At 37.4% G+C, this 26,009-nt stretch overlaps 1 protein-coding gene across 1 annotated transcript in view; it reads right to left on the bottom strand.

The window, feature by feature from the left end:
* Nucleotides 1–26,009, bottom strand: part of PIK3C2A (phosphatidylinositol-4-phosphate 3-kinase catalytic subunit type 2 alpha) — a 90,901-nt gene that overhangs the window by 29,989 nt on the left and 34,903 nt on the right. Inside the window, 14 exon segments of the mRNA XM_017873617.1 lie at nt 196–376; nt 1,022–1,116; nt 1,596–1,689; nt 2,463–2,651; nt 4,819–4,964; nt 5,334–5,443; nt 11,932–12,042; nt 12,045–12,100; nt 14,216–14,329; nt 16,741–16,951; nt 17,037–17,085; nt 18,405–18,548; nt 24,522–24,585; nt 24,717–24,796. Of these exon segments, the coding sequence (XP_017729106.1) occupies nt 196–376; nt 1,022–1,116; nt 1,596–1,689; nt 2,463–2,651; nt 4,819–4,964; nt 5,334–5,443; nt 11,932–12,042; nt 12,045–12,100; nt 14,216–14,329; nt 16,741–16,951; nt 17,037–17,085; nt 18,405–18,548; nt 24,522–24,585; nt 24,717–24,796 (1,644 nt within the window).

The following is a 26,009-nucleotide window of genomic DNA, read 5'->3' as shown; positions in this document are numbered from 1 at the left end:
ATCATTGATTTTAATAGGTTGTGAAATATGTTCCTATATATTTTAAACAATCTTTGAATTTATCTGCCCCAAATAGCATGGGTATAGAGTTCTACTGGGAGTCTACCAATAAAGAGTAGCAACTTAATCAGTCAGCACCATAAAGATCCTTCCTTTAACATCGACACATTTGTATTACCTTTTATGGGTACATACCTGTCTGGCTGATCCACTTGCCTGCCTTACTTTTTCTGCTACTCCTCCTAAAAGCTGTACAAGTTTCGTCTGTTTTAGAAGTTCTTCTCTAAGTCGTTTTCCTCCTACTGACAGGAGAGCACCCAAAACATGTTCGTATCGGGTACTAAACTGTACATCATGCAGGGCATCTTTGAGAAGCCTAATACAGCAAAATATTTATGTTAGTCATTCTAAGAACTAGGTGAACCTCTTGGAAAAATAAGTTCAATTTTTTTTTTTTTTTTTTTTGAGACCAGGTCTGGCTCTGTTGCCCAGGCTGGAGTCCAGTGGTGTGATCTTGCCACACTGCAACCTCCACCTCCCAGGCTCAAGCAATCCTCCCACCTCAGCATCCCAACTAGCTGGGACTACAGGCACACACCACCATGTTCGGCTAATTTTTTTGTATGTTTGGTAAGGATGAGGTTTCACCATGTTGCTCAGGCTGATCTCAATCTCCTGAGATCAAGCGATCCACTAGCTTCAGCCTCCCAAAGTGCTGGGATTACAGGCATGAACCATCACGCTTGGCCTCAATTTTTGATAACCAGAAATTTATTTTAAGCTACATAAGCAAGTCAAAACCCATTCATTATTATAGAGCTATAAGATACCAAATTTTGCAATGAGGGTTTTCAAATTTTTGCATTAGAGGGTAAATTTAGCTCCTTTAAATATAATAACTTCAATAAAATATCTGGTATCCACAATAAGTAGTGTGGCATGCCATTTAGACTTACAGAGTATGGCATTTCTATAAATTCTAGGAATGGAAATACAGTAATTAATAGAATTTAAATCTTACCAATATAAACTGTGTGCTATCTGGATATTTCCCAATGCCCTGGACAGAAGGAATTGCACTAATGGACTATTCAAGTAAATTTCATATTTCAAAGCCTACACGTAAAAGAAAATAAGAATTATTAGTGGTCCGTCCCCATGTTAAAGTGTTCCAGTAAAACTATCGAAAGAGAAACTATATAAAGCAAGTATTACTCTTACTGATGAAAGATGATACTTATAAAAATTAGATAGATGAATTAACCTATGCCAAATGAATAAATCAAGCACAAAAGTATAGAATAACACTCATTAGCTATGTTGAACTCACCAGTAAAGAAAAATCAAAGAAAAGCTCAAGTCTGGTTTGTTCTAAAAGTCTGAAAACTAAAATACAGGTACCTGTATACAATATTCAAATGGGGTAGATGACAATAGTGGGAAAAAATTCACACTAAATCCAAATGCAATGCCCCTCAATGTTCCCACACTACAAAACTACTTTTAACCTAAACAGAAGGGGGATCCCTTAGCAAGTTCCCATCAAAAACTAGAGTGAAAGTATAAAGGGAGGTAATCTAGTAAAAAAAACTCACTTGTACAAACTGTGGAAGAAGATCTGTTAGCTCATCATCACTAATAGCCTCAATCCAGGTCACAGCTAGGGATCTTACTTCCTGATCAGCAAATCTAGAAGATTACCATAAAACCAAGATTGGACAGTGATTTCTTTCCAGTGAAGCTCTATTTCCTGAAAACACAATCTCAATCTAGTCCTGACAAAGAACACTAAGATATCTCTTTTATTCAAAAGCAATGTATGTCTTCTTTTTGTAAGAAGACAATCTTATTGTGCTATACAGATTCAATTTAGGGATTATTTAGGAGTCTTTTTTTGTGGGGGGACGGAGTCTCGCTCTGTCGCCCAGGCTGGAGTGCAGTGGCGCGATCTCAGCTCACTGCAAGCTCCGCCTCCCAGGTTTATGCCATTCTCCTGCCTCAGCCTCCCCGAGTAGCTGGGACTACAGGCACCCACCACCACGCTGGGCTAATTTTTTCAATTTTTTAGTAGAGATGGGGTTTCACTGTGTTAGCCAGGATGGTCTCGATCTCCTGACCTTGTGATCCGCCGGCCTCCCAAAGTCCTGGGATTATAGGCGTGAGCCACCGAGCCTGGCCTATTTAGGAATCTTAAGTTTACAAAAATTAATTTTGGCCCACATCATAAAAATATAAATTATTCAAAATGTACAACCTAACCTTTTCTTTAGGCTAGTTTTAAAGGACATGAAATGCTTTACTGACAACTTCAATGCAGAAGATATGTTTGTATAAATATACATTTACACATTTGCATTATATTGAATTGCTTTCATGTTAAAAGGAAAGGACATACTTCTGGCAACATACCTTACTGGAAAAACTGACAATAAAACAAGAGCAAATAAATGTATTTGACTTACTTTGAATCAAGAAGTTCCAATGCAATTAGTGGGTACAATGGAGGCCACTGGTGAAGTAATGAGTAAGTTTTGGCAAGATTAACCCACTTCCAGTTTGGGGCACTTGCTAATATTTTAGGAAGACAATTTGGGTGTTTGAAGCAATAATAACGTTTCTCCCATAAAAAAGCTTTATCTTCTTTAGAAAGTCTGCATATATAATAGAATTAAATTACTTCTCAGTGATAGCATAATGATATAATCTCAATGATTAAAAATATAAAGAAGAAATTTATTTATTTGGGACAGCTACTTCTTCGTAAAATCATTAATACTAATTTGGAATAGAAAAATGCAATGTACGGCAAATGCCAGTAATTAATGCTAATCTGGGAACTGAAAGAAATGACTATGTCTTGATAAAAGAGCCTTAGTTATGAAAATGAAGGATAATTCAGTATAATAAAAATTTATTGAGCTCTAATGAGATGCCAGGCACTAGAAATCAGGCTGAAAAAGCAGATACCACCCTAAGAGACAGCAAGGATTTCATCCATTTTGTACAAATAAAATCAAATGCTATGAAAAAAAAAAACTATAAAATTTTGGAACATATTTATACAGTTCAACTGAGAAATATTCAAATGAAAAGGACTTGAAGATCCTAATTGTTTTAAGCTTAATCACAAATGTTTACGTGAATGAAATGTTTCACTATTTTACTATCCATCCATATATATATATATATATATTCATTTCATGTGGAGTAATGAAAAAATTCAAATACTGAAAAGGTACATAATGAAATTTCTTTCCTTCTAATTCCCCTCCCAAGAGGCAAACACCTAAGCTTGTATGATCTTCCAGAGATAGTTTATTCATACAAAGGCACACATGTGGATATATGTAGATCCTCTTTTTTCCTTTATTTTCATGGTAATAACACTATATACACGATTCTACTCCTGGTTTTCTTCAGCTAACCTATTTTAAACATTAGTACATACAGCTATAATCTCATTTTTATTTATTTATTTTTATTTTATTTATTTTTGAGACGGAGTCTCACTCTGTCACCCAAGTTGGAGTGCAGCGGCGCGATCTCGGCTCACTGCAACCTCTGCCTCCTGGGTTCAAGCGATTCTCCTGCCTCAGCCTCCCAAGTAGCTGGGATTACAGGTGTGTGCCACCATCTCAGCCTCCCAAAGTGCTGGGATTATAGGCGTCAGCCACCACGTTCAGTCTATAATCTCATTTTTAATAGTTACATGGTTCTGTACCAGATAAATGTGTCTTAATTTAATCCCTATTGATGGACATTTCCAATCAATTTTTCTTTCCTTTTTTTTTTTGAGACAGGGTGTTCTCTGTTGCCCAGGCTGGAGTGCAGTGATGAGATCATGGATCACTGCAGCCTCGACCTCCTGCGCTCAAGCAATTCTCCCACCTCAGCCTCCTGAGTAGCTGGGACTACAGATGCACAACACTGTGCCTGGCTACTTTTAATTTTTTTGTAGAGACAGGGTCTCACTATATTGTCAGGGTTGGTCTCCAACTCCTAGGCTCAGGCAATCCTCCCATCTCATCCTCCCAAAGTGTCAAGAGTACAGGCATGGGCCACCACGCCCAGTCTCCAAAAAGTTTTTCAATAATCCAAATAAATACTGCAGTGAATATTCTTGTCTCCATAAAAAAATATAAAAGAGTTTTATATAACTGGAAATGGCATTGCTGGGTCACAGAATATACACATTATAACCTTGTAGATTTTGCCAAATTGCTCTCCAAAGGAGAAGTAGCTTTTTGTACTTCTGCAAATGTATAATTCCCATTTTATAAATCCTTATCAACACTTTTAACAAGGTATTTTAATGTTTGCCACTCTGATGTGTTAGATGGTATCTTGAATTAATTTATATTTCCTTGATTACTGAGAAATTGAACATCTTTTCAGATTGTTTAAAAGCATTGTATTTTTCTAAAAAAACTGCTTGTTCATACTTAGTCTCCTTGACTACTGAGTTGTTGGTTTTAATCTTATTAACAAGAAGTTCTTTACGGTTAAAAAAAACTCTTGATATTTATTGTAAATATAGTTGCCAGTCTATTGTTTGCTTTTGTTTAAGTAAAAGGTTTGACTTGACAAATTTCTAAACTTTTATGCAGTTATGTAGTCTTTTATATAATTTAAAAAATAAGTTAAATACTAGCTGGCCCTCAAGACAAAAATTTTGTAGATTATTGAAAAAAAGTAAATAGAAAACTTTCCACACCAAGAAAGCTGATAAATCATGAACAGAATCAGGATATTTAATGTAAGCCTTGACTTTTACATTATAGGAGATACTTAGCACAAAACAGAATAAACAGAGCATACCCAAGTGATGAGTCTTTATGAAGAATATCAAGAAGTTTCCCTTTTATATCATTCTCTAGTGTTTCTAAGTTATGTTGCTGTATAATGTTTCTGTCAACTTGAGGAGTTGTATAAATTACATCAAATGCAGGAGAAGGAAAATCGACCTTTAAAATTTAACAGAAATTGATCAAATTACAGTCTACGTATTTGCCACATTAACCTCTTTGTCTTTAAGACAATAGATTTTTTCTTAGCAATCAGGGTGTATTTACATTGAATATTAAATTAATGCTTCTTGTTGCAATTGATTACCATTGTTGGTAATTCTCAATAGCACATACATATTTCTTGGGATGGGTACAGTGCATGTTTTACTGCTTCTCAGAAATATTGATATTAAAATAGAAGATAGAACCTGAGATTAAAACAAGATCAGTTAGGTTTCTTTAACAACCCAAGTCATGGTATGCGCGCACACATTTTATGAAGAAATTTCAATTTACACCTCTCTACATGTCAAGAAGTACCATTACCTGTAGCACTATTCTTTCCATGACATATCCTTTTTTGGTAACTGTTCCAGGAATAGAATTTGTATGTGATGAAGTCCAAAGGTATAGAAGTTTAGTTCCACATGTTAAAACCTTCATAGATGTAAAAGAATAATGTGATTTTCATTTTAAAAATTAATTCAAAATTCACAACACATGTAATGAATTTGAAAAGTTAGTATTAGATCAACTAAATAAAAAGGATATCTTTAAGAACATATCAGAAGGATTCACTCTCCACATTGTACTGAAACTTTTTAGGTGTAGGGTAAATGTATTGAAGTGTAGGGTGAGAACAAAGGGGGACAATTAAAGGACATTATCTTGGGGAAAATGGTGTTGAGGACAGAACACAAAAAATGTAAGGACTCAGAAAACAACTTCTATAAATAGGAAGGTTAAGAATAGTCTTTGAAGATTTTCTACAAAGAAATATATCATCAAGGTGGTGGTCTGGATTACAGAACTGCTTGCTGACTTTAATCATTAGATCAAAAATACATGCCAAAGAAAACAAAACAAGTTTTTTTGTTTTGTTTTGAGACAGGGTCTTGCTGTCACCCAGGCTGGAGTGTAGTAGCACAACTATGGCTCAGTGCAGCCTTGACCTCCCTGGGCTCAGATGATTCTTCCACCGCAGCCTCCCAAGTAGCTAGGACTACAGGGACATGCCACCATGCTCAGCTAATGCTTGTTTTTTTTTTTTTTTTTTTTTTTTTTTTTTTTTTTTTGTAGAGAAGGGGTTTCACCATGTTGCCCAAGCTCATCTTGAACTCCTAAGGCTCATGTGATCTGCCTGCCCCAGCCTCCCAAAGTTCCGGGATTATAGGCATGAACCACCACACCTGGCCAGATATGAGAAGTTTCATCTGTTTCTAGACTAGGGGTCTGCCAACTTTTTCTATAAAGAGCCAGAGAGTAAATATTTTGGGCTTTGTGGACCAGTCTCTGCTGCAAGACTAAATTCTGCTGTTGTAGTTCAAATTTGCCATGAACAACACCTAAATGTATATGCATGCTATGCTCTAACAAACTGTATTTGTATCTATAAAAAGAAGCAATGGGCTCAAGTATGCTGACCCCTGCCCTAGACTACTAATTTATGGCCTACTCAATCAAAACATTCTTTCAAAGATATTGACATATCTTTACACAGATGAAATTTCTGAAAAACAACATAAGATATACAAAAGCAGAAAACTATAAAGTTTGTCAAATATTTGTTCATTTTATTCAAACAGCAAATATCTTTACCAAAACTAGACTCCAGTTTTAAGATTTTCTCTTGACAAACAGGCTTTGAATCTTGGATACATTGTAATCCGTCTCATATATATGGGGACAGGGTCTCACTCTGCCGCCCTGCTTGGAATGCAGTGGTGTGATCACAGCTCACTGCAGCCTTGAACTTCTGAGCTGCTGGAATTACGGGTGTGAGCCACCACACCGGGCTATAGTCCGTTATGTCTAAGAACCACCCTTACTTCCAACTAGACTTAAGGCAAATCCTGATATTATTTAATCTATAAATACTGTTACATATCGCTAAAAAATAAAGTTTCCTGTAATAAGTACAATACCATTATCCCTCCTAAAAGAATTAACAATAATTACTTAAGACCATAAAATACCTAGTCACTATACAAATGTCCCTGATTGTCCCATAAATGATGTTTTTAAAAAACAGTTGATTTGCTTAAAACAAGATCCAAGCAAGGCCTAACACTTGCATTTGGATGTATCTTTTTTTTTTTTTTTTTTTTTGAGATGGAGTCTTGCTCTGTCGCCCAGAGTGGAGTGCAGTGGCACAATACATTTGGACGTCTTTTTAAACATCTTTTAATTCAGGGTCAGCAAACTCCAACCTGCCTTTACAAAGTTTATTTATAGCCACGTGTAAACTGGCCTTTACACCTGGCTTTGTAAGTAAACTTTTACCAGACACAGCCATGCTCATTAGTTTATGTACTGTCTATGACTGCTTTTGCATTTGTGACAGAGTCTATAAGGTCTGCAAAGCCTAAACTACTTTTATCTGGCACCCTTTGCAGAAAAAGTTCGTTAACTCTTGTTTGGTCTCCTTCTCTTTTTTTCTCCACCTTGCTATTTATTTGTTGATGATACCAGGTCTTTTGTTCTATAGAATTTTCCATATCCTGAATTTTGCTGGTTATACTCCTCCGGTGTCATTTAACATGTCCTCCTGTATTCTCCACACAGAAGAACTTAGACCTAGAGGACTGATTTGATTCAGATTTAATTCTTTGGCAAGAATACTTACTATTTCGCAGTTGGTATTGTATACCACTTCTTATTCTATCAAATTAAAAGGTACACACTGTTTGTGTTATCTGTGATGTTACTATTGATCAGTTTAGTTCAAGTGCTATCAGTTTAAGCCATCAATTATGAGGTTGCAGAAAAACTATTTAATGGTTTTAGGAAGGCATTTTCACAGACTGTAAGGTTTTAAAACAAAAAAGGTGGTACTGATGATCACTGCTTAGATCAATAGTTCTCAATTGGGAGTGATTTTCCTTCCAGCAGACATTTGGTAATTTGCAAATAATTTTGGTTGTAAACTGAGGGGGACAACTGGCATTTAGTGGGTAGAATCTAGGGATGCCGCTAAACATCCTGCAATGCACAAAACAGTCTTTCACAACAAAAAATTATTTGGCCTGAAATGTCAATATTGCCAAGATTGAGAAACCCTAGCCAAAATCTATTATTTCAGCATGGGTTGCAAAATTATAATATTCTAATTCTACCATTCCTTCTGCATCTATTATCTAAAGATTTTCTCTCTTTTTTTATTTTTTGAGATGGAGTCTTGCTCTGTCGCCCAGGCTGGAGTGTAGTGGCGCAATCCTGGCTCACTGCAACCTCTGTCTCCCGGGTTCAAGTGATTCTCCCAACTCAGCCTCCCAAGTAGCTGGGACTACAGTCACGAGCCACCATACCTGGCTAACTTTTTTGTATTTTTAGTAGAGACAGGATTTCGCCATATTGGCCAGAGTTGTCTCAAACTCTCGCCTCGGCTTCCCAAAGTGTTGGGATTACAGGCCTGAGCCACCATAATGGGCTAAAGATTTTCTATAAAAAAAAGTTGTCATATCAATTACTGCTAGGCGCGGTGGCTCACGCCTGTAATCCCAGCACTTGGGAGGCCGAGGAAGGTGGATCACTCAAGGCCAGGAGTTTGTGACCAACCTGGCCAACATGGCAAAACCCTATCGCTGCCCAAAATACAAAAATTAGCCAGGTGTGATAGCACATACCTGTAATCTCAGTTACTCTGGAGGCTGAGGCATGAGAATCACTTGAACCCAGGAGGCAGATGTTGCAGTGAGCCGAGATCATGCCACTGCACTCCAGCCTGAGTGAGTGAGACTCCATCTCAAAAAACAAAAACAAAAACAAAAAAAACTTCGCCACATAAATTATTTGGTAACCGTCAGAAATAACTGTACAGGAAAGACAGGTTAACTGCTTAATTCTGTTTATGTGCCAGTTTTCAGAAAAATTAGTTAAGAACTAATTTGTGCTGGACATGGTAGCTCACGCCTATAATTTGGGATTGGATGGTGGGAAGATCGATCACTTGAGGCCAGGAGTTTGAGACCAGCCTGGGCAACATAGTGAGACTCCATCTCAAAAAAAAAAAAAAAAAAAAGAAAAGGTTTTAAAAAAGAACTCATTTGTTATTAAGGCTGCATGAAATGCCTTTGAGTCATTTGGCTTCAATAATAGTGACCATTAATAAGATTTTACCTTCAACGGAAATTATTTCATAAAGAATTTCAAGACTGGGATTACAAATCATTATAACACAGTGGTTAACTCAACTATATTATACACTTTGTTTCTCTACATGACACTTTGTTTCTCAACATGTACTAATGTAGAGAAACATGTACTAATGTAGAGAAACAAAGTATAATCATCATCATCATCATCTCTCTTAATCATCTTCTCTCTTAATTTCTGAGTATTCCTTGAATGCGAAGTCCTAACATTACCTAGGTCGCCTGCACTACTTGGCAGTCTCAAGCTTAATACAATCTATTCACTATTTTAACAGCAGAGTGTTGGATGCAAACTATTTAAATGTCTAGCAGAAGTCAACTGCCCTTTGCTTGACAGTCTCCTGAATTATGAAAGAATATTATATCATTTATCTAACAAAACCATTTATTACTAGACAATAAAAGTGGCAAAATGTAGATAGTTCTCTAATTATGCAAAGACTCCTGGTGCTTTCAAGAGCAGGAAGGTTTTCAGAATTTATTTATAAAAATTAATGATAATGCTGAAATTATATTTAACTTTCACATAACTGCTCTCTGACACTAATTTATCAGACAGTGGAGAACACAATTCTAAATATTCTATTTTAGAGTAGTAATGTACTACATTTAGCAAAAGGTTCCTAATACACACCATTAATAGTAATCCCTTCAACTGCCTTTCTTTAGCCTTTGGTAGTTCAAAATTATGTCAGGTATTAAAATCTGAACCCACCAAAATGTAGAGAACAAAAAATCTTACACTGCCTCCTCGAATATGGGGGAAGTAATTAAAAGAAAGAAAAATATTTTTTAAATAAATGTGTTTTTTTTTCTTTTGGAGATGGAGTCTCGCTCTGTCACACAGGCTGGAGTCCAGAGGCGCAGTCTTGACTCACAGCAACCTCTGCCTCCCAGGCTCAAGCTATTCTCTTGCCTCGGCATCCCAAGTAGCTGGGATTACAGACGTGCGCCACCACACCAGGCTAATTTTTGTATTTTTAGTAGAGATGGGGTTTCCCCATGTTGGCCAGGCTGGTCCCAAACTCCTGACCTCAAGTGATCCACCCACCTCAGCCTCCCAAAATGCTGGGATTACAGGTGTGAGCCACTGTGCCCAGCCAATAAATGTTATTTTTAAGCACATGTGAAAATATTTCAAGAACAAATTTGTAAAATCAGTGTTTTGAACATCCTATTATTGTCAACAGATGATTACTGGCAAATCAAATGGGGTATATGCCATTTAAGAAGAAAAAGTATTAGATTAGCAGAAATGTTCATTCCCAGTATTTGTTTTATCTTAAGTTAAATAGATCTATTATTAAACTATTTCCCAAACTGTCCCTTGGAACACAAGGTTTCAAAAGATATATTCTGGAACAATAAAAAAGTGTCATGGTATCAACTAAGTTTGAGTATGTTAATATAGGGTAATAGTTAAGAATGTAGACCCTGTAGCTAAATTGCCTGGTTCAAGTCCCAATTCTACCACGTGTTAGCTAAGTGCCCTGGGGAGAGTCACTGATTCTCTGTACTTTGATATCCCCCCCTGTAAAAAGGGATAAAAATACCACTTATTTCATAGAGCAGTTGTGATAAATACAAGGATACCTGTGTAGCACTCAGATGAATATAAGTGTTATTATAGTAAATATATTGTCATAAGACCCAGTTGAATAGGCTTCTTGACTACAAAGTTTTAGGGATGCTTTTTTCTCCTTTTAAAAAATTTTCTTTTAGAACTTTAGAGTTTTTTTTTTTTTTTTTTTTTTTTTTTTTTGCGGCAGGAGGGGAGGGGCTCACTGAAACCTTTGCCTTTGGGTTCAAGTGATTCTTATGCCTCAGCCTACAGAGTAGCTGGGATTATAGGGGTGTGCCTCTAGGCCCAGCTAGCTAATTTTTATATTTTTGGCAGAGATGGAATTTCACCATGTTGGCCAGGCTGGTCTCAAACTCCTGACCTCAAGTGATCTGCCTACCTTGGACCCCCAAATTGCTGGGGTTACAAGCATGAGCCACGGAGCCCTGCCTAGAGATGCTTTAATATGCCAGTGTGCATCATCTATTCTCCAGAATGCACCCATGTGCTGAATGTAACATATCCCAAACTTACCCATTTTTTTTTTCCTTTGGAAAACTCTTGATCATCTCATGAAACATTATTCCTTACAACATAATTAAAATATTCAGCTAAAAGGCCAGATAGATTATACTATCCCAGTGGGTACTAACAGACACCAAGCTCAAAAGAAATTCCTTTACCCCTAAAGATAATGGAAAGAATCCCTAATAGGGTTTTGCATACTTGTGGGATGTATGGCAATTAAAGACTAGGGACATTTGGCAGTAAGGGATAGATTAGTAAAGAGAATTAAGGAAGGGAATAATGTACACCTATAGATTCTCTGAAACTGGAGAAGAGTAGGAAAGAAATGGGAAAAGGGAAAACCAAGTCTTGGGTTAATATCAACGGAATTTATAAGACTGTGGTATTATGTCAACAATATAGTACTTTATATAAATGACAGTCATTGGCTGCTGCTTTTCTCCATGGAACAGTGAGTGGCAAACAAAGCTGTGTATACCTAGTCAGATATGTTCAGACTATAGCAGATTAACTTTTATTTCCTCTAATCTGTGTCTCTGAACTGACCTCCTTTTATCACATTAGAAAAACTGAAGAGGCTCATTCACTCATCTATGTTCCTCCCCTCACCTCCTTGTCATCTAGCCAATTCTGATGTGCAGATGTGTCCACAGTGACTCATCATTACAACTCAGTAATACTTACCGTTTAAAGTCAAAAAGAGGTAAAGAAACTTTGCCCAAAGCTTCTGGTCCCTTTCTCTGCTTATTAGAATCAGGGGAACTTCCACTGCTCTGATTTAAAATTCCAAAAGAGTAAGGTGAAGAAGTGATTCTAATGGCAATTGTGATATCTGGATGGGAAAATGATTCTATGGGGGGAAAATGTATTAATAGAACAAATTAGATTGAATGTGAAATTTAACACTTTAATGAGACTATTTTAGGTATTGTATTTAACCTTTCAAATAATCTTTATTTTGGTATTTTTATTTTATTTTATTGAGACGGCATTTTTGCTCTGTTGCCTAGGCTGGAGTGCAACGGCACAATCTTGGCTCACGGCAACCTCTGCCTGCTGGGTTCAAGTGATCTCCTGCCTCCGACTCTTGAGTAGCTGGGATTATAGGCACCCGCCACTACGCCTGGCTAATTTTTGTATTTTTAGTAGAGATGGGGTTTCACCATGTTGGCCAGGCTGGTCTCAAACTCCTGACCTCAGGTCATCCACTCGGCCTCCCAAAGTACTAGGATTACAGGTGTGAGCCACCACACCAGCCTCAAATAATCTTTAATACTGAGTAAACTTTAGCTAAATAGAAGTCTGGCTAACTTGTCCTACTAAAAATTTTAAATAAATTTTATTAACAGTATAAAATTTCAAAATATAACATTTCTTTCTTTAAAGACGTGCAAATGCCTTTGAGATTTCGTGTTAATTTCCAGGCAAAATAATATTAGTCATTTTTATTTCCTTTTGGAAAAACCAGATGAATGTTTATGAGAATTTCTGTTTTGGGATGTAAGAATGCACACAAACATACATAATAAGTATATACACAAACAGCTTTCCTTCCTCCTTCCTTTCCTCCCTCTCTTCCTTCCTATGAAAAAAAAAAGTATATACACCAACAGACATATGTTTACCAATGCATTATTTTTTTTTAAGTCTGAAAGAACACTTGAAGTCAAGAGCAGGCACTCTGAGATAGCAAATGTTGAAAACAGAGTGACAGTTTCTACCTATATGCATTTTTGTGTTACTTGATTGCTTTCACAGACATGTATTATTTTATAATATAAAAGAAAATATGACAATAGGAAAACATTTAATAAATGTGGAACAAATAGTAAAAAGTTCTGCAACTGTCTATCTGCCTAAATAATGAGAGTTCCCTTAGTTTAAAAACACTATTTTAGGCTGGGCACGGTGGCTCACACCTGTAATCCCAGCACTTTGGGAGGCCAAAGTGGGCGGATCACCTGAGGTCAGGAGTTCAAGACTAGCCTGGCCAACATGGCAAAACCCCTTCTCTACTAAAAATACAAAAAAATGAGCCAGGGATGGTGGCACACACCTGTAATCTCAGCTACTCGGAAGGCTGAGGCAGGAGAATCACTTGAACCTGGGAAGCTGAGGTTACAGTGGGCTGAGATCGCGCCACTGAACTCCAGCCTGGGTGACAGAGTAAGACTCCATCTCAAAAAGAAAAAAAAAAAGAAAAACACTATTTAAAAAATATAAATAGTACAAAACATCATCTTGTACATGGATTTAAGATAATTTTTTTCGGCTGAACGCGGTGGCTCACATCTGTAATCCCTGTACTTTGGGGGGCCGTGGTGGGCGGATCACCTGAGGTCAGGAGTTCAACACCAGCCTGGCCAACATGGTGAAACCCCACCTCTACTAAAAATACAAAAAATTAGCTGGGCGTGGTGGCGCATGCCTGTAATCCCAGCTACTCAGCAGGCTGAGACAGGAGAATTGCTTGAACCTGGGAGGCAGAGCTTGCAGTGAGCTGAGATTGCGCCACTGCACTCTAGCCTGGGCAACAAGGGCAAAACTCGTCTCAAAAAATAAATAAATAAATAAATAAAAATAACTTTTTTGGTTAAGTGTTGATTAATCTAAGAGCCAGAATTGTTATATAGTGTTACAGAATAAATACTGAAGCAATGCTATAAAATACTGTCTTTCCAGAACTTTCATTCCTTTCTAACTTTCCTATCCTTTCTATAACATATTTTATCTTTAACTTGACAAAGTCTAAAAAGATGATATGTTTTTGCCTTTAATAATATGAAGGCTTACAGGATATTTCTATCTTTTTAATGAGAATTTCAGTCTGTTCTACAAATCCATATCTAGACAAGATCCTTAAGACATACCTACGAGTTAAAGAATTTCAAATGAAAATTACTAAAATTAAGTTAGGATAGCGACCACCGAAAGCATAAAAGCCGAAATTTCACTTACAGTTCATGCATTTAATAAGATAGAAGAAATTCTTGTAAGTGCCACCTTCTTTGCTTGAATCGGGTTTAAAAAGATCCTTTCCATTGTGAGACCGTGCATCATCAAGTAGTCATTTTTCATAACTGAGAAAAGAAAGTTTAACTTGATTTCTATCTTGACAATACAAATTATTTAACTAATACAACTACATTAGCAGTTCTTCCTCCAAAGAGACTAATATCTGAAATAATCTGGTCACCTTTCATTTGAATTTTTAGAAATCCATCTGAAATTCAACCACTGCAAATTCTATGAAAATAGAAAAGAGGTTTGGTAAAGGGGATAAAAAGGGGAATGTATGTTCCTAGGTCCCAGATTAAAGCATGGTCATAATAACACCAGCTGGATAATTTCATTTTGCGCCCAGTTATTAGCTTCAGATTTTAGTTGAACGACACTGAATAATGTATTTATTCATTTCTAGCTAGAAAGAGTACAAACATTACCTTCCCTTGGTGCATTTTCCTTTGCTAAGCTACTGAAATAGAGTCAGCTAAGCATGTGCCTGACTTACATTGAGCCAATCTTCCTAGCCTATTGGGAGTCTTCCATTTATGGGGACAGATGCTATTGTATTCTCTCATTAGATTGCAGTGACTCAGCCACTAATTGCCAAGTACACAGCTGGTTGGATACAGTCAGGTAATCTTTAAAAGCACGAGTCTTAGATTCAATAAAATTGTATTCTACTTAATCTAACTTACTGCTAGCCTTACATGTTAACCACTTTGTTCATATATACAATTTATTTATCATTCTAAATTTATTTCAAATCAAATTTTATTGGTTCACACAATACCCCAAGCTAACTACTTGGTTATTTTTCTCAACTTTATTCCATTTACTCCTATTTACGTCAGCATTTTATTCACTTACTTTCTATCTTTATCACTGTTTTCTGTATTGTCTTCTACTGGGTATTTGTTTACCTCATTAGTGTCCCTATGTATATTTGTGCGTGTCTATGTACAAATGTGTGTGTGTGTGTGTGCCTATGGAGAATGTGGAGATTATTATCCCTGTAATGAAATACCTTCAGATACCGTCAATATCCATTTAAATGCAAGTTCCAGAAGAGTACAGGTTTTTTGCTGCCTTGTACTACTGAATCCCCGGTATTAAGAATACTGCCCACAGATGGTGCTCAATAAATATTTATTGAATAAATTAAAACACCACATTTAAGTCACTAAATGACCATATTTTAATCTAAAGCCCAATTTAAGCAAAACTTATGTTTGATATTTCTTCAGTAAACTTTTTTACAGCATTAAGCTACTATAAAACTATTTCACTAAAAATATTTCTGACTTTTCAGTTCATACATTGATTTTCAAATACACTAAAACTGGCGGCCGGGTGTGGTGGCTCACGCCTGTAATCCCAGAACTTTGGGAGGCTGAGGTGGGCAGATCACTTGAGGTCAGGAATTTGAGACCAGCCTGGCCAACAAGGTGAAATCTCATCTCTACTAAAAATACAAAAATTAGCCAGGCATTATGGTACGCACCTGTAATCCTAGCTACTCAGGGGGCTGAGGCACAAGAACTGCTTGAACCCTGGAAACAGAGGTTGCAGTGAGCAACAATGCAAGACTCCATCTCCAAAAGAAAAAAAAGAATGAACGAACACCTGTCTTAAACTGCCTATATTTATTAATTGACAATTGCTCTGTTTTCCTGCTATATTTTCCTGCTTTTGGCATGCAAGAGTTACATTTTCTTTACTGGAAGTGCTTCAAACACCTCTGTAATTTTTAAGAAAATCACAAAGGTATCTGTTGGTTAGTCATTTAAACACCAAGATAACAGTGGTTGCTGACATTTTACAAGATCAGAATAGTTGCTAGATAAAGCTGCACGTATTTTCTTTTATGTTTTATTTTTATTTTTTTGAGACAGGGTCTTGCTCTGTCACCCAGGCTGGAGCGCAGTGGCATGATCATAGCTCACTGCAGTCTTCATCTCCTGGCTCGAGCAATACTCCTGCCTCAATCTTCTCAGTAGCTGGGACTACAGGTGCACACCACCACTGGCTATTTCTTTTTTTTAGATGGAGTTTACCTCTTGTTGCCAAGGCTGGAGTGCAATGGCGCAATCTCGACTCACCACAACCTCCACCTCCTGGGTTCAAGCGATTCTCCTGCCTCAGCCTCCCAAGTAGCTGGGATTACAGGCACATGCCACCACACTCAGCTAATTTTGTATTTTTAGTAGAGACAGAGTTTCTCCATGTTTGTCAGGCTGGTCTCAAACTCCTGACCTCAGGTGATCCACCTGCCTCAGCTTCCCAAAGTGCCGGGATTACAGGCATAAGTCACTGTTCCTGGCTGGCTAATTTTTTAAAAATTCTTTATAGTAGAGATGAGGTCTTGCTACGTTGCCCAGGCTGGTCTCCAACTCCTCGGCTCAAGCAATCCTCCCACTGTGGCTTCACAAAGCACTGGGATTACAGGTGCAAGCCACCATGCCCGGCTGTTTAAACAGTTACTTACTTTGATACCCAATTACTTGAAATTCCATGAGCAGCAAAAATAGTAAACTGGAGCTGCTCTGTTGTAGTCCATGCTTCCTTGGCACTCTTGCTACTTTGGGCACAGTCTGTAGGACTCCTACCAGAATTTGCATGGAGTCTGAGAAGATCATAAATTGCTGCAGTTAATTGGTTTATGCTTACTTGAACAGGATTTTCAGGATTAAGTGAGCCTAGATTTAAAAAAAAGAGAAAAATTTAATAGATTCTCTGAAAAGCTGATGATTATTGCTAAAATTTAAAGATTTAAACACATACCCCTAGTTGAATTCTTGCTAGTGTCTTCTTCTCCAAACAAAGAAGTCACCTATACAGGCACACACACACAATAGTCAGAAAATTGCCTATGACATAATATAAAATGTCAAATACTATGTCAAAGACTCTTTTTCCAGGGGAAACCTCCCAAGTATCTACAGAATTAATAAAACAATAAATAAATAATGCAAAAAGAAAGGGAAAACCACAAACCAAGATTATTTTAGTATTAAGAAAATCAGAATCACTAAAAACTACTGTAAAATATCACTGAAACACAACAAAAGCTGCTTGGTTAATATTAATTTGAAATCTAGAAGTGATAAGTACAGTATTATTTTCCATTAGTAGCTCTAAAACAACATAAGAATATCCTTAAAGAAAAAAATCTAGATCTCTTGGTTGGTGACTCAAAAAAGTGCTTATATGTATCTAAACTGACTCCCCTCCCATCTGCTGTCTGCTCCTTTATCCAGCAAATGGGTAAAATAAATAGAAGCCTCAGACAAAATTAGGTCCATGGTAGTTGATCACCTCCAAGTAATTTCGTGTGTGTGTGTGTATAAATATATATACACGTATATATGTGTATACATATGTATATATGTGTGTGTGTATATATGTATAAGTTTCTAAAAAGAAGCAAATTAAAAAGTAGAAAAAAAGAAACCCGCATTGCTACATACCATATGGACAGGATCTCTCTGAGAATGCATGGACTATGTTATCTTCTAGATATCGAGGGGCACACCATCAACATAACTTTTCTATCCTTTATATTTATTGTGGCCCGTGAGATGCACCCCTTCTTTCATCCTTGCAATTAAAGATATAAATGTCCCTATGAAGCAAGTTAATTAAATCTCCTGGGAAACACCATGAGGGACAGCTTTTATTAAAACCAACAGTATAATCTAAAGCCAAGGCCCCTAAATTGGCTGCTTCTGAGGCATTATAGCTGAGGCCCTTGGTCTTTTCAACAGGGAGATTATTAGCCAAAGTAGAACTTCCCCCACTAATAATTAGGACGCTTCCATCCCAAGGGAGAAGTGAGAGTTACTGTCCTCCAGGTCTTCTAAGCTCAATACCTATCCTTAAACCCCAAACCAACTCATCTATGCCAGAGGTCCTCCTCTATACAAAAAGGGTTCACAGTTTGACATCCACCTGTTGAATGTCAACTCTCATAAAGCTCTTTCAAGGCAACCCAACTTCTTACCAAGGAATCCCCACCTAACCAAGTAAGTGATTCAATCCAAAAGTAAAAGCCGAAGTTAAAATGACAATATTTTGTCTAGGAGAAGGCAAAAATTTCCTGTTTAAGTACATATTTGCATGAATAAAATCCTAGTTACCAAAAATACTCACATCAGCAGTTTTACTCCTTGGAAGATTAACTGCTCTCTTTAGCTTCTTTACTGATTCTGTAATGGCAAGAGTCTCGACACCATCTAAAGCACTACAGATTTTTCTTACAGCTTTAATTACTTGATCTACTGCTCGGTGCTGGTTCTTTAAAAACACAAAATAAAATAAAAATAGGTAGGTGAAATTTAAAGGACCAATTCCAGAGACGAAGTCAGAAATTAGATATCTTAGATATCCCTAACAGATATCCTCTACTCTTTTGTGATGAAAAAGAAAAAGAAATGAGATAGCTTTTCAATTGTATAGTTTATTTCAAAGTAGGAAAAGGCAAGGCCTGGTTAATTTTCACTTCATCTGACACAATTATTCATATGCAAATTGTTATTAATTTTCCATTAGAATCAGAAGTAGAAGCGTAAATTAGTAACAAATCACTAAAACTAGAGCTATTTTTTTCTTATTCTCATTTGGAAATAATTTCCACATTGAAAATAACCCTTCTCTTCCTCCTGCAAAAATTTGGTATCAAAACCAAGTTCTTTAGAGGTCAGTTACATATTAATAACACTGGGCAACATTTACCTGAGAAGTACATATCTTATTAAGAAACATTCGTATATAATGTATTAATTCATAAAAACATTTATGCCAAACTTTTATGCCAAGTACTGTTATAATGGGCTGAAACTCAGTACTATACCACCCGTTTAAAATTTAAATTTTTCCACCCTTGACGCTTGGCTACTACAAACCTTCACCTTCAAGCTTAAATGAAACCACCTAATTTTCTCAAATACCCAATTACCCTGCAGTCCTCGGGGCCTGTTTTCTAGCTCCTCATTTTTGCTTATTTGACTTATACTTCCTGCTTCCTTTTACTTCACCTTCACGCAAAACCTTTTCCAGTTTTGAAGGTCATGCCATTCTCCTATATTACTTCATATTACTTTGCTTTTTTTTTTTGAGACGGACTCTCATTCTGTTGCCCAGGCTAGAGTGCAGTGGTAGGATCTTAGGTCACTGCAACCTCTGCCTCCCAGGTTCAAGTGATTCTCCTGCCTCAGCCTCCCGAGTAGCTGGGATTACAGGTGTCTGTCACCATGCCTGGCTAATTTTTGTAATTTTAGTAGAGATGGGGTTTCGCCATGTTGGTCAGGCTGGTCTCAAACTCCTGACCTTGGGTGATCCGCCCGCCTCAGCCTCCCAAAGTGCTGGGATGACATGCGTGAGCCACTGCGCCCAGCCTACATTACTCTTTAAGTACCAATTATCAATTTATTGTCTATTAGTTCCAAATCCACCCTTCCTCTGCTCTCCTTTCTGATACTACAGCTAGACACCGACCTTAAAAGTGTAAGGGTGAGCCATGAAAATGTCTCAGGGAAAAGCATTTAGAGGGGAACAACAGGCACAAGGGTCCTCAGTGCGGAACATAACTGGCAGATAATCAACCAGAGAAAAAAGACAGGGAAGTGATAAGAAGTCAGATCAGAGAGGTAGTGAGTCATACTGTGTAGAACCTTGAAGCTACAATTAGGGCTTTGAATTTTACTAAGTAAAATAGTAAACAGGATTCTCAGCGAAGGAGTGACATGATCTAACATTTTTTAAAGGATTTACAAACTTTATCTTTTCAAAGCCCCACCTTCTGCCTTTGATTTTCTCTTATTTTGCTTTTTGCTCTTCTTTTCTTATTTTTTTTTTAAGACAGGTCTCATTCACCCAGACTGGACTGCAGCAGTGTGCAGCTCACTGCAACCTCTGCCTCCCGGTTTCAAGCAATTCTCCTACCTCAGCCCCCTGAGTAGCTGAGATTACAGTTATATGCCACCATACCCAGCTAATTTTCCTATTTTCATTTTTAAAATCTTTACCTTTCAATAATTTTAAATTTACAGACAGCTATAAAAATAATACAAAGTTCCCATATAACGCTGGAAAACTAGACTAAGTAAATCTTACATAAACCATGTTACATTTGTCAAAGCTAGACATTAACACTGGTATATTGCTATTAAGTAAATGTTAAACTTTATTCAGATTTTACCAACTTTTCCACTAATGAGCTTTTTATCTTCCAGAATATAATCCAGGATATCACATTCCATTTAGTGACTTATTCTCAAAAGATCATTTTGGTTGCCTGTTGAAGATATACTGTAGGGGTAGACACTGGGAGATTAGTAAGAAACTACTGCAGTTGACTAGAGTATAGCTTTGGTAGTGATGAAAGCGCTCACATTCTAAATGTATTTTCAAGGTAGAGCTGACCAGAATTAGACTGAATGTGAAATGTAGAAGATCTTTTTCTTGAGACCTCAAGGATGACTCTAGGGTTTTGGCCTGAGCAAATGGAAGACAAAGTTGCCATTTATTAAAAAGGGAAATAATGAGGTCAGGCTATGCATGTGTACATAAGGGGGTATACGAGATATCTCTGCACCTTCCTCTCAGCTTGCTCTGAACCTAATATTGCTCTTAAAAAATAAACTCTTAAAAAGAAAAAGGGAAGGCCGATGGGTGAATAGATACAAAGGTACTATAAAAAATTCAGTTTTGTAGATCTTAAATTTGAGATGTCAATTAATTAGATATTCACATAAAGATGTCAAGTAATAGATAATTTGAGTCTGGAGTTGGGGAAAAGGTTAAGGTTAGACATACAAATTTCAGAGTCAATCAGTATAAGGATATACCAAGATCACCTAGGATGTCAATACAGAGAGAAGAGGTTCTAGAACTGAGCCCTGGGGATATGCAGGAAGATAAGGAAGAAGCCACAAGTAAGAGTGAGACAGAGCAGCTAATAGAAATAAGGAAAGCAAGAAGGTGGTATCCCACAGGCCAACTAAGTATTTCAAAAAGAAAGACATGATCAACTGTATCAAAAAATACAGACAGGTTGAGAAGAATAAAGATTTGGTGGGCACGGTGGCTCACACCTGTAATCCTAACACTTTGGGAGGCTGAAGCAAGAAGATCGTTTGAGCCCAGGAGTTCAAGACCAGCCCAGACAACATAAGGAAACTGTGTCTCTACAAAAAACATAAAAATTAGCTGGGCATGGAATGTAGTCTCAGCTACCCAGGAGGCTGAGGTGGGAGGATTACCTGAGACCAGGGAGTTGCAGCTGCAGTGATCTGTGATCACACCACTGCACTCCAGTTTGGGTGACAGGGTGACACGCTGTCATCCATCCATCCATTCATCAATCGATCAACAGATTAGGAACTGACTACTGAATTCAGGATCATGGAAGTCCTTGATGACCTTAATAAGTACAGTTTCAGGGAAGTACTAAACTGATTGGAGTGGGCATATAAGAGAATGGGAAGGAAGGAAATGGAAGCAGCAAAACCACTTAACTTTCAGAAGTTTTAAAGCAAGGAGAATAGAGAAATGGTGTGGCTCCTGTGGGGGGGGGGGGGGGGGGGATTTTTTTTTTTTTTAAGATGGGTAACTCTTTTTCCTCTTCATCTACAATGATTTTCCTGGTGACCTCATCCTGTCTTATGGCTGCAAAATACAATTTATATTCTAATGATTCCCAAGTTTATTATCTCTAGCCTGGACACTCCATACGAAACTCCAGATTCTAGTAAACTCCAGTTTACCAGAGATATTCAGTAAATATTTTTGAATAAATATATTTATATGTTGATAAGAACATACTAGTAGATAAAAATATGGAAGCCATCCTACACTTATACTATTTCCCCTTCACTCACATCTCATCACCTGTTAAAATCTTTCCAATTTTATCTCCTAAATATTGTTAATCAGTTCTCTCCTTTTTAACTTTTCCATGCTCTTCATCTTTCACCTGGACTACTATAAAAACCTTTTTAAATATTCGCTCTGAAACCAATCCCAACCTGAAATCTAACTTCCACAATACAGCCAGAGTGATTTCAGATCACAGGACTAAACAATTCACCCAAACCACTCTAGGCTAAAAACACCTTAAGTGGCTAGAGCAGGAGTCGGCCAACTTTTTCTGTACAGGGCCAAACAGTAACAGGTTAGGTTTTGCAGGATACACAATCTCTGTTCCACTACTCAACTCTACTGTTGGAGCATAAATGTAAATGACAAGAGACAATATGTTAAAAAAAAAAAAAAAAAAAAAAGGTATGGGGCCAGGCGCAGTGGCTCATGCCTGTAATTCCAGCACTATGGGAGGCCAAGGCGAGTGGATCACTTGAGGTCAGGAGTTTGAAACCAGCCTGACCAACATGGTGAAAGCCTGTCTGTACCAAAAATACAAAAATTAGCCAGACGTGGTGGCACACACCTGTAATCCCAGCTACTAGGGGGGCTGAGGTGGGAGAATCACTTGAACCCAGGAGGCAGAGATTACAGTGAGCCAAGATCATATCACTGAACTCCAGCCTGGGTGACAAAGTGAGACTGTCTCAAACAACGACAACAGCAACCAGGTGTGTAGTTTTGTTAAATTTTTTTTTTTTAATTTACAAATTAGAAGGTAGACTGGATATGGTCTCCTGACCTAGAAGATAAAATTCCTTAACACGGATTACAAGGATAATAATCATATAGCTATCTCCCATGTCATCTGCCAATCTTCATTTTATACTTTGTACTCTATCACAGAATTGCTTATACTTCCATGTAAATATCACACCTATCTGCTTTTGTTTATATACCCTTCCCAATTTTTTTCTTGCTAACTCGTACTGTATAAGACAGTTCAGACAACATCCCTTCTAAGAGGCCTTCCTTGAACCCTCAACTTAGGTAAGGTGCCCTTCCTTAATCTCCTTAACTCCAAGGCATACCTCTATAATACATTTTACTACACTATATTGAAGTTTTGTTTAAATCCCTCACTACTACTTTTTAAGTTCCTGATAGGTGGGGACTAGATCATTCATTTTCAAAACTCTAGCATTCAGCATATAGTAAGCATCCAATAAATGCTTTTAGAGTTGAACTGAAGGTTCTTCTTAGCAATAGAGCTGAAATGAAAATAAACATGTTAATTTAAGCATTAGTGAAAACTTTTGACGTAACTTAGGTCCGAAAACAAGACATGAAACATCAATGTCAAGAATATAGTCTTGGCTGGGCACGGTGGCTCATGCCTGTAACCCCAGCACTTTAGATGGCTGAGGTGGGAGAATCACTTGAGGTCAGGAGTTTGAGACCAGCCTGGCCAACACGGTAAAACCCCATCACTACTAAAAACATAAAAATTAGCCAGGCATGGTGATGTATGTCTCTAATCCCAGCTACTCAGGAGGCTGAGGCAGGTGAATCACTTGAACCCAGGAGGCAGAGGTTGCAGAGAGCCGAGATCACCCCACTGCACTCCAGCCTAAGCAACACATGGAGACTCAGCCTCAAAAAAAAAAAAAAAGAAAGTCTTTAAGCTTTAACGACTGCCCTATTAGATTTTGGACTTGCATGGGCCCCTAGCCCTTTTGTTTTGGAAAATCTCTCCCATTTGGAAAGGCTGTATTTACCCCACGCCTGTACCTTCATTGTATCCAGGAAGTAACTAATTTGCTTTTGGTTTTACAGGCTCATAGGTGGAAGGGATTTGCCTTGTCTCAGATGAGACTTTGGACTTAAACTTTTGGGTTAATACTGGAAAGAGTTAAGACCTTGGGAGACTACTGGAAGGGCATGATTGTGTTTTGAAATGTGAGGACATGACATTTGGGAGGGGCCAGGGGCACAATGATGTGGTTTGGCTCTATGTCCCCCCAAAATCTCACCTTGAAATGTAATAATCTCCACGTGTCAAGGGCAGGACCAGGTGGAGATAACTGAATCATGGGGGTGGTTTCTCCCATGTTGTTCTCATGATAGTGAGTTTTCATGAGATCTGATGGTTTTATAATGGGCCCCGTTCGCTCGACACTCATTTCTCGCTGCCCTGTGAAGAGGTGCCTTCTTCCATGATTTAAGTTTCCTGAGGCCTCCCCAGTCATGCTGAACTGTAAGTCAATTAAACCTATTTTCTTTATAAATTAAAAAGAATATAGTCTTTAAAGTCCTAAAATATTTTCTCTAATGCCAACACTACCATTTAAGAGAAAGAAGAAGCAAGAATCTTTAAGTCATTATGCCAAAATGTGAATTAAGACTTACTTCAATTTGAAGAGCCAGTTCTACTTGGTTGTGATAAGAATCTAAGAGTTCTTCAACCGGGTGTCTGAAAGAAACAGCAGTTATTGTGGCTGAAGGATGCTACACACAAAATGATTGTTTTAATCACCAAAATAAGTGTATTTGCATCCAAAAACAAAGTCTGAAAACCTGCAATTAATGCTTTCGATGATATACCTTGTCATGGCTTCTTTGTAAGGTTTTTCTATTTGATACAGGTGTTTGTTTAAATCCACGGGTGTTTCATCATCTTCTGCCTAAACAAACACATTTACACAAAAAAAATCAAATCTACTCTTTGGTCTTTCTATTGTCAAATTAAATATAGTTAAGTGTATGATAAAATCTTGAAACCAAAGTGTTTTTCCGAGAACTGAAAATAAAATTCTATCAGAATTAAATATTATTTGTAACTGACTCAGAAAAAAAGTGAGTCAACATCCTGAAGAAAACTTGTTTGTTAAATGGAAAACATAAATGCTTTCAAGTCTACTTTCAGGTATATAAATAGCTTTTGGAACAAAAACTATTTCTGTTGTATATATAGAGAATAGAGAGCTAAAAATACTTTAAAGATGGCTGATAGCCAAACAAATATGGGGTAGAAAACAGATGGGGAAGAGGTCATTTAAATTTCTGCATTTTTTTTCTAATGATAATCAATTCTCCTCCCACTCCCCATCATGAACAAGGTACTCGTCTCTTCTACCCCAGGTCTACATTATGCAAATGTAGTCAAAAACATCATTCCTGGCAGGGCACAGTGGCTCATGCCTGTAATCTCAGCACTTTGGGAGGCTGAGGTAGGCGAATCATTTGCGGCCAGGAGTTTGAGACCAGCCTGGCCAACACACCAAAACTCTGTCTCTACTAAAAATACAAAAAAATAAAAGTTTGCTGGGTGGGTTGGTGCATGCCCACAGTTCCAGCTATTCCAGAGGCTGAGGCACGAGAATTGCTTGAGCGTGGGTGGCAGAGGTGCACTGAGCTGAGATCACGCCATTGCACTCCAGCCTGGATGACAGAGGGAAACTCTGTCTCCAAAAGAAAAAAAAAAGAAAAAAGGACATCATTCCTTAAGAAACTGAAAAGAAAAGTTACCAATGACTGCCAAAATGTACTAAATTTTATGAAAGTCTTTACCCAATTGAAATGAATTCTACCCCTAACATAAAAGCAAAACTCAAGAAAACCAAGAAAAAAAGAAAGCAGACATCACTGATATTTTTCCATCCAAAATTCTACCAAATGAAGAATAATTAGAGATTAAAATTCAATCATAAGTTCACCAGGGGTTCATGCAGTAAAACAAAATGGGTACATTTCCTGCATTCTATTTTGCTTTAACCTCAAAAGAAAGCATTGAAAGCTTTTTTTTTTTTTTTAAAGAACATCCACCTACTGAAGTAGTGAACTTTTAAAATAGGGAATTAGTTTTCATTTTGTGATGAATAATTTATTTTTCTCAGT

Source organism: Rhinopithecus bieti, unplaced genomic scaffold (genome assembly GCF_001698545.2).
Source record: "Rhinopithecus bieti isolate Rb0 unplaced genomic scaffold, ASM169854v2 scaffold_8211, whole genome shotgun sequence".
Taxonomy (NCBI): Eukaryota; Metazoa; Chordata; class Mammalia; order Primates; family Cercopithecidae; genus Rhinopithecus; species Rhinopithecus bieti.
Note: the sequence above shows the minus strand (reverse complement) of the source record. Positions and strands in the feature narration are given on the sequence as shown.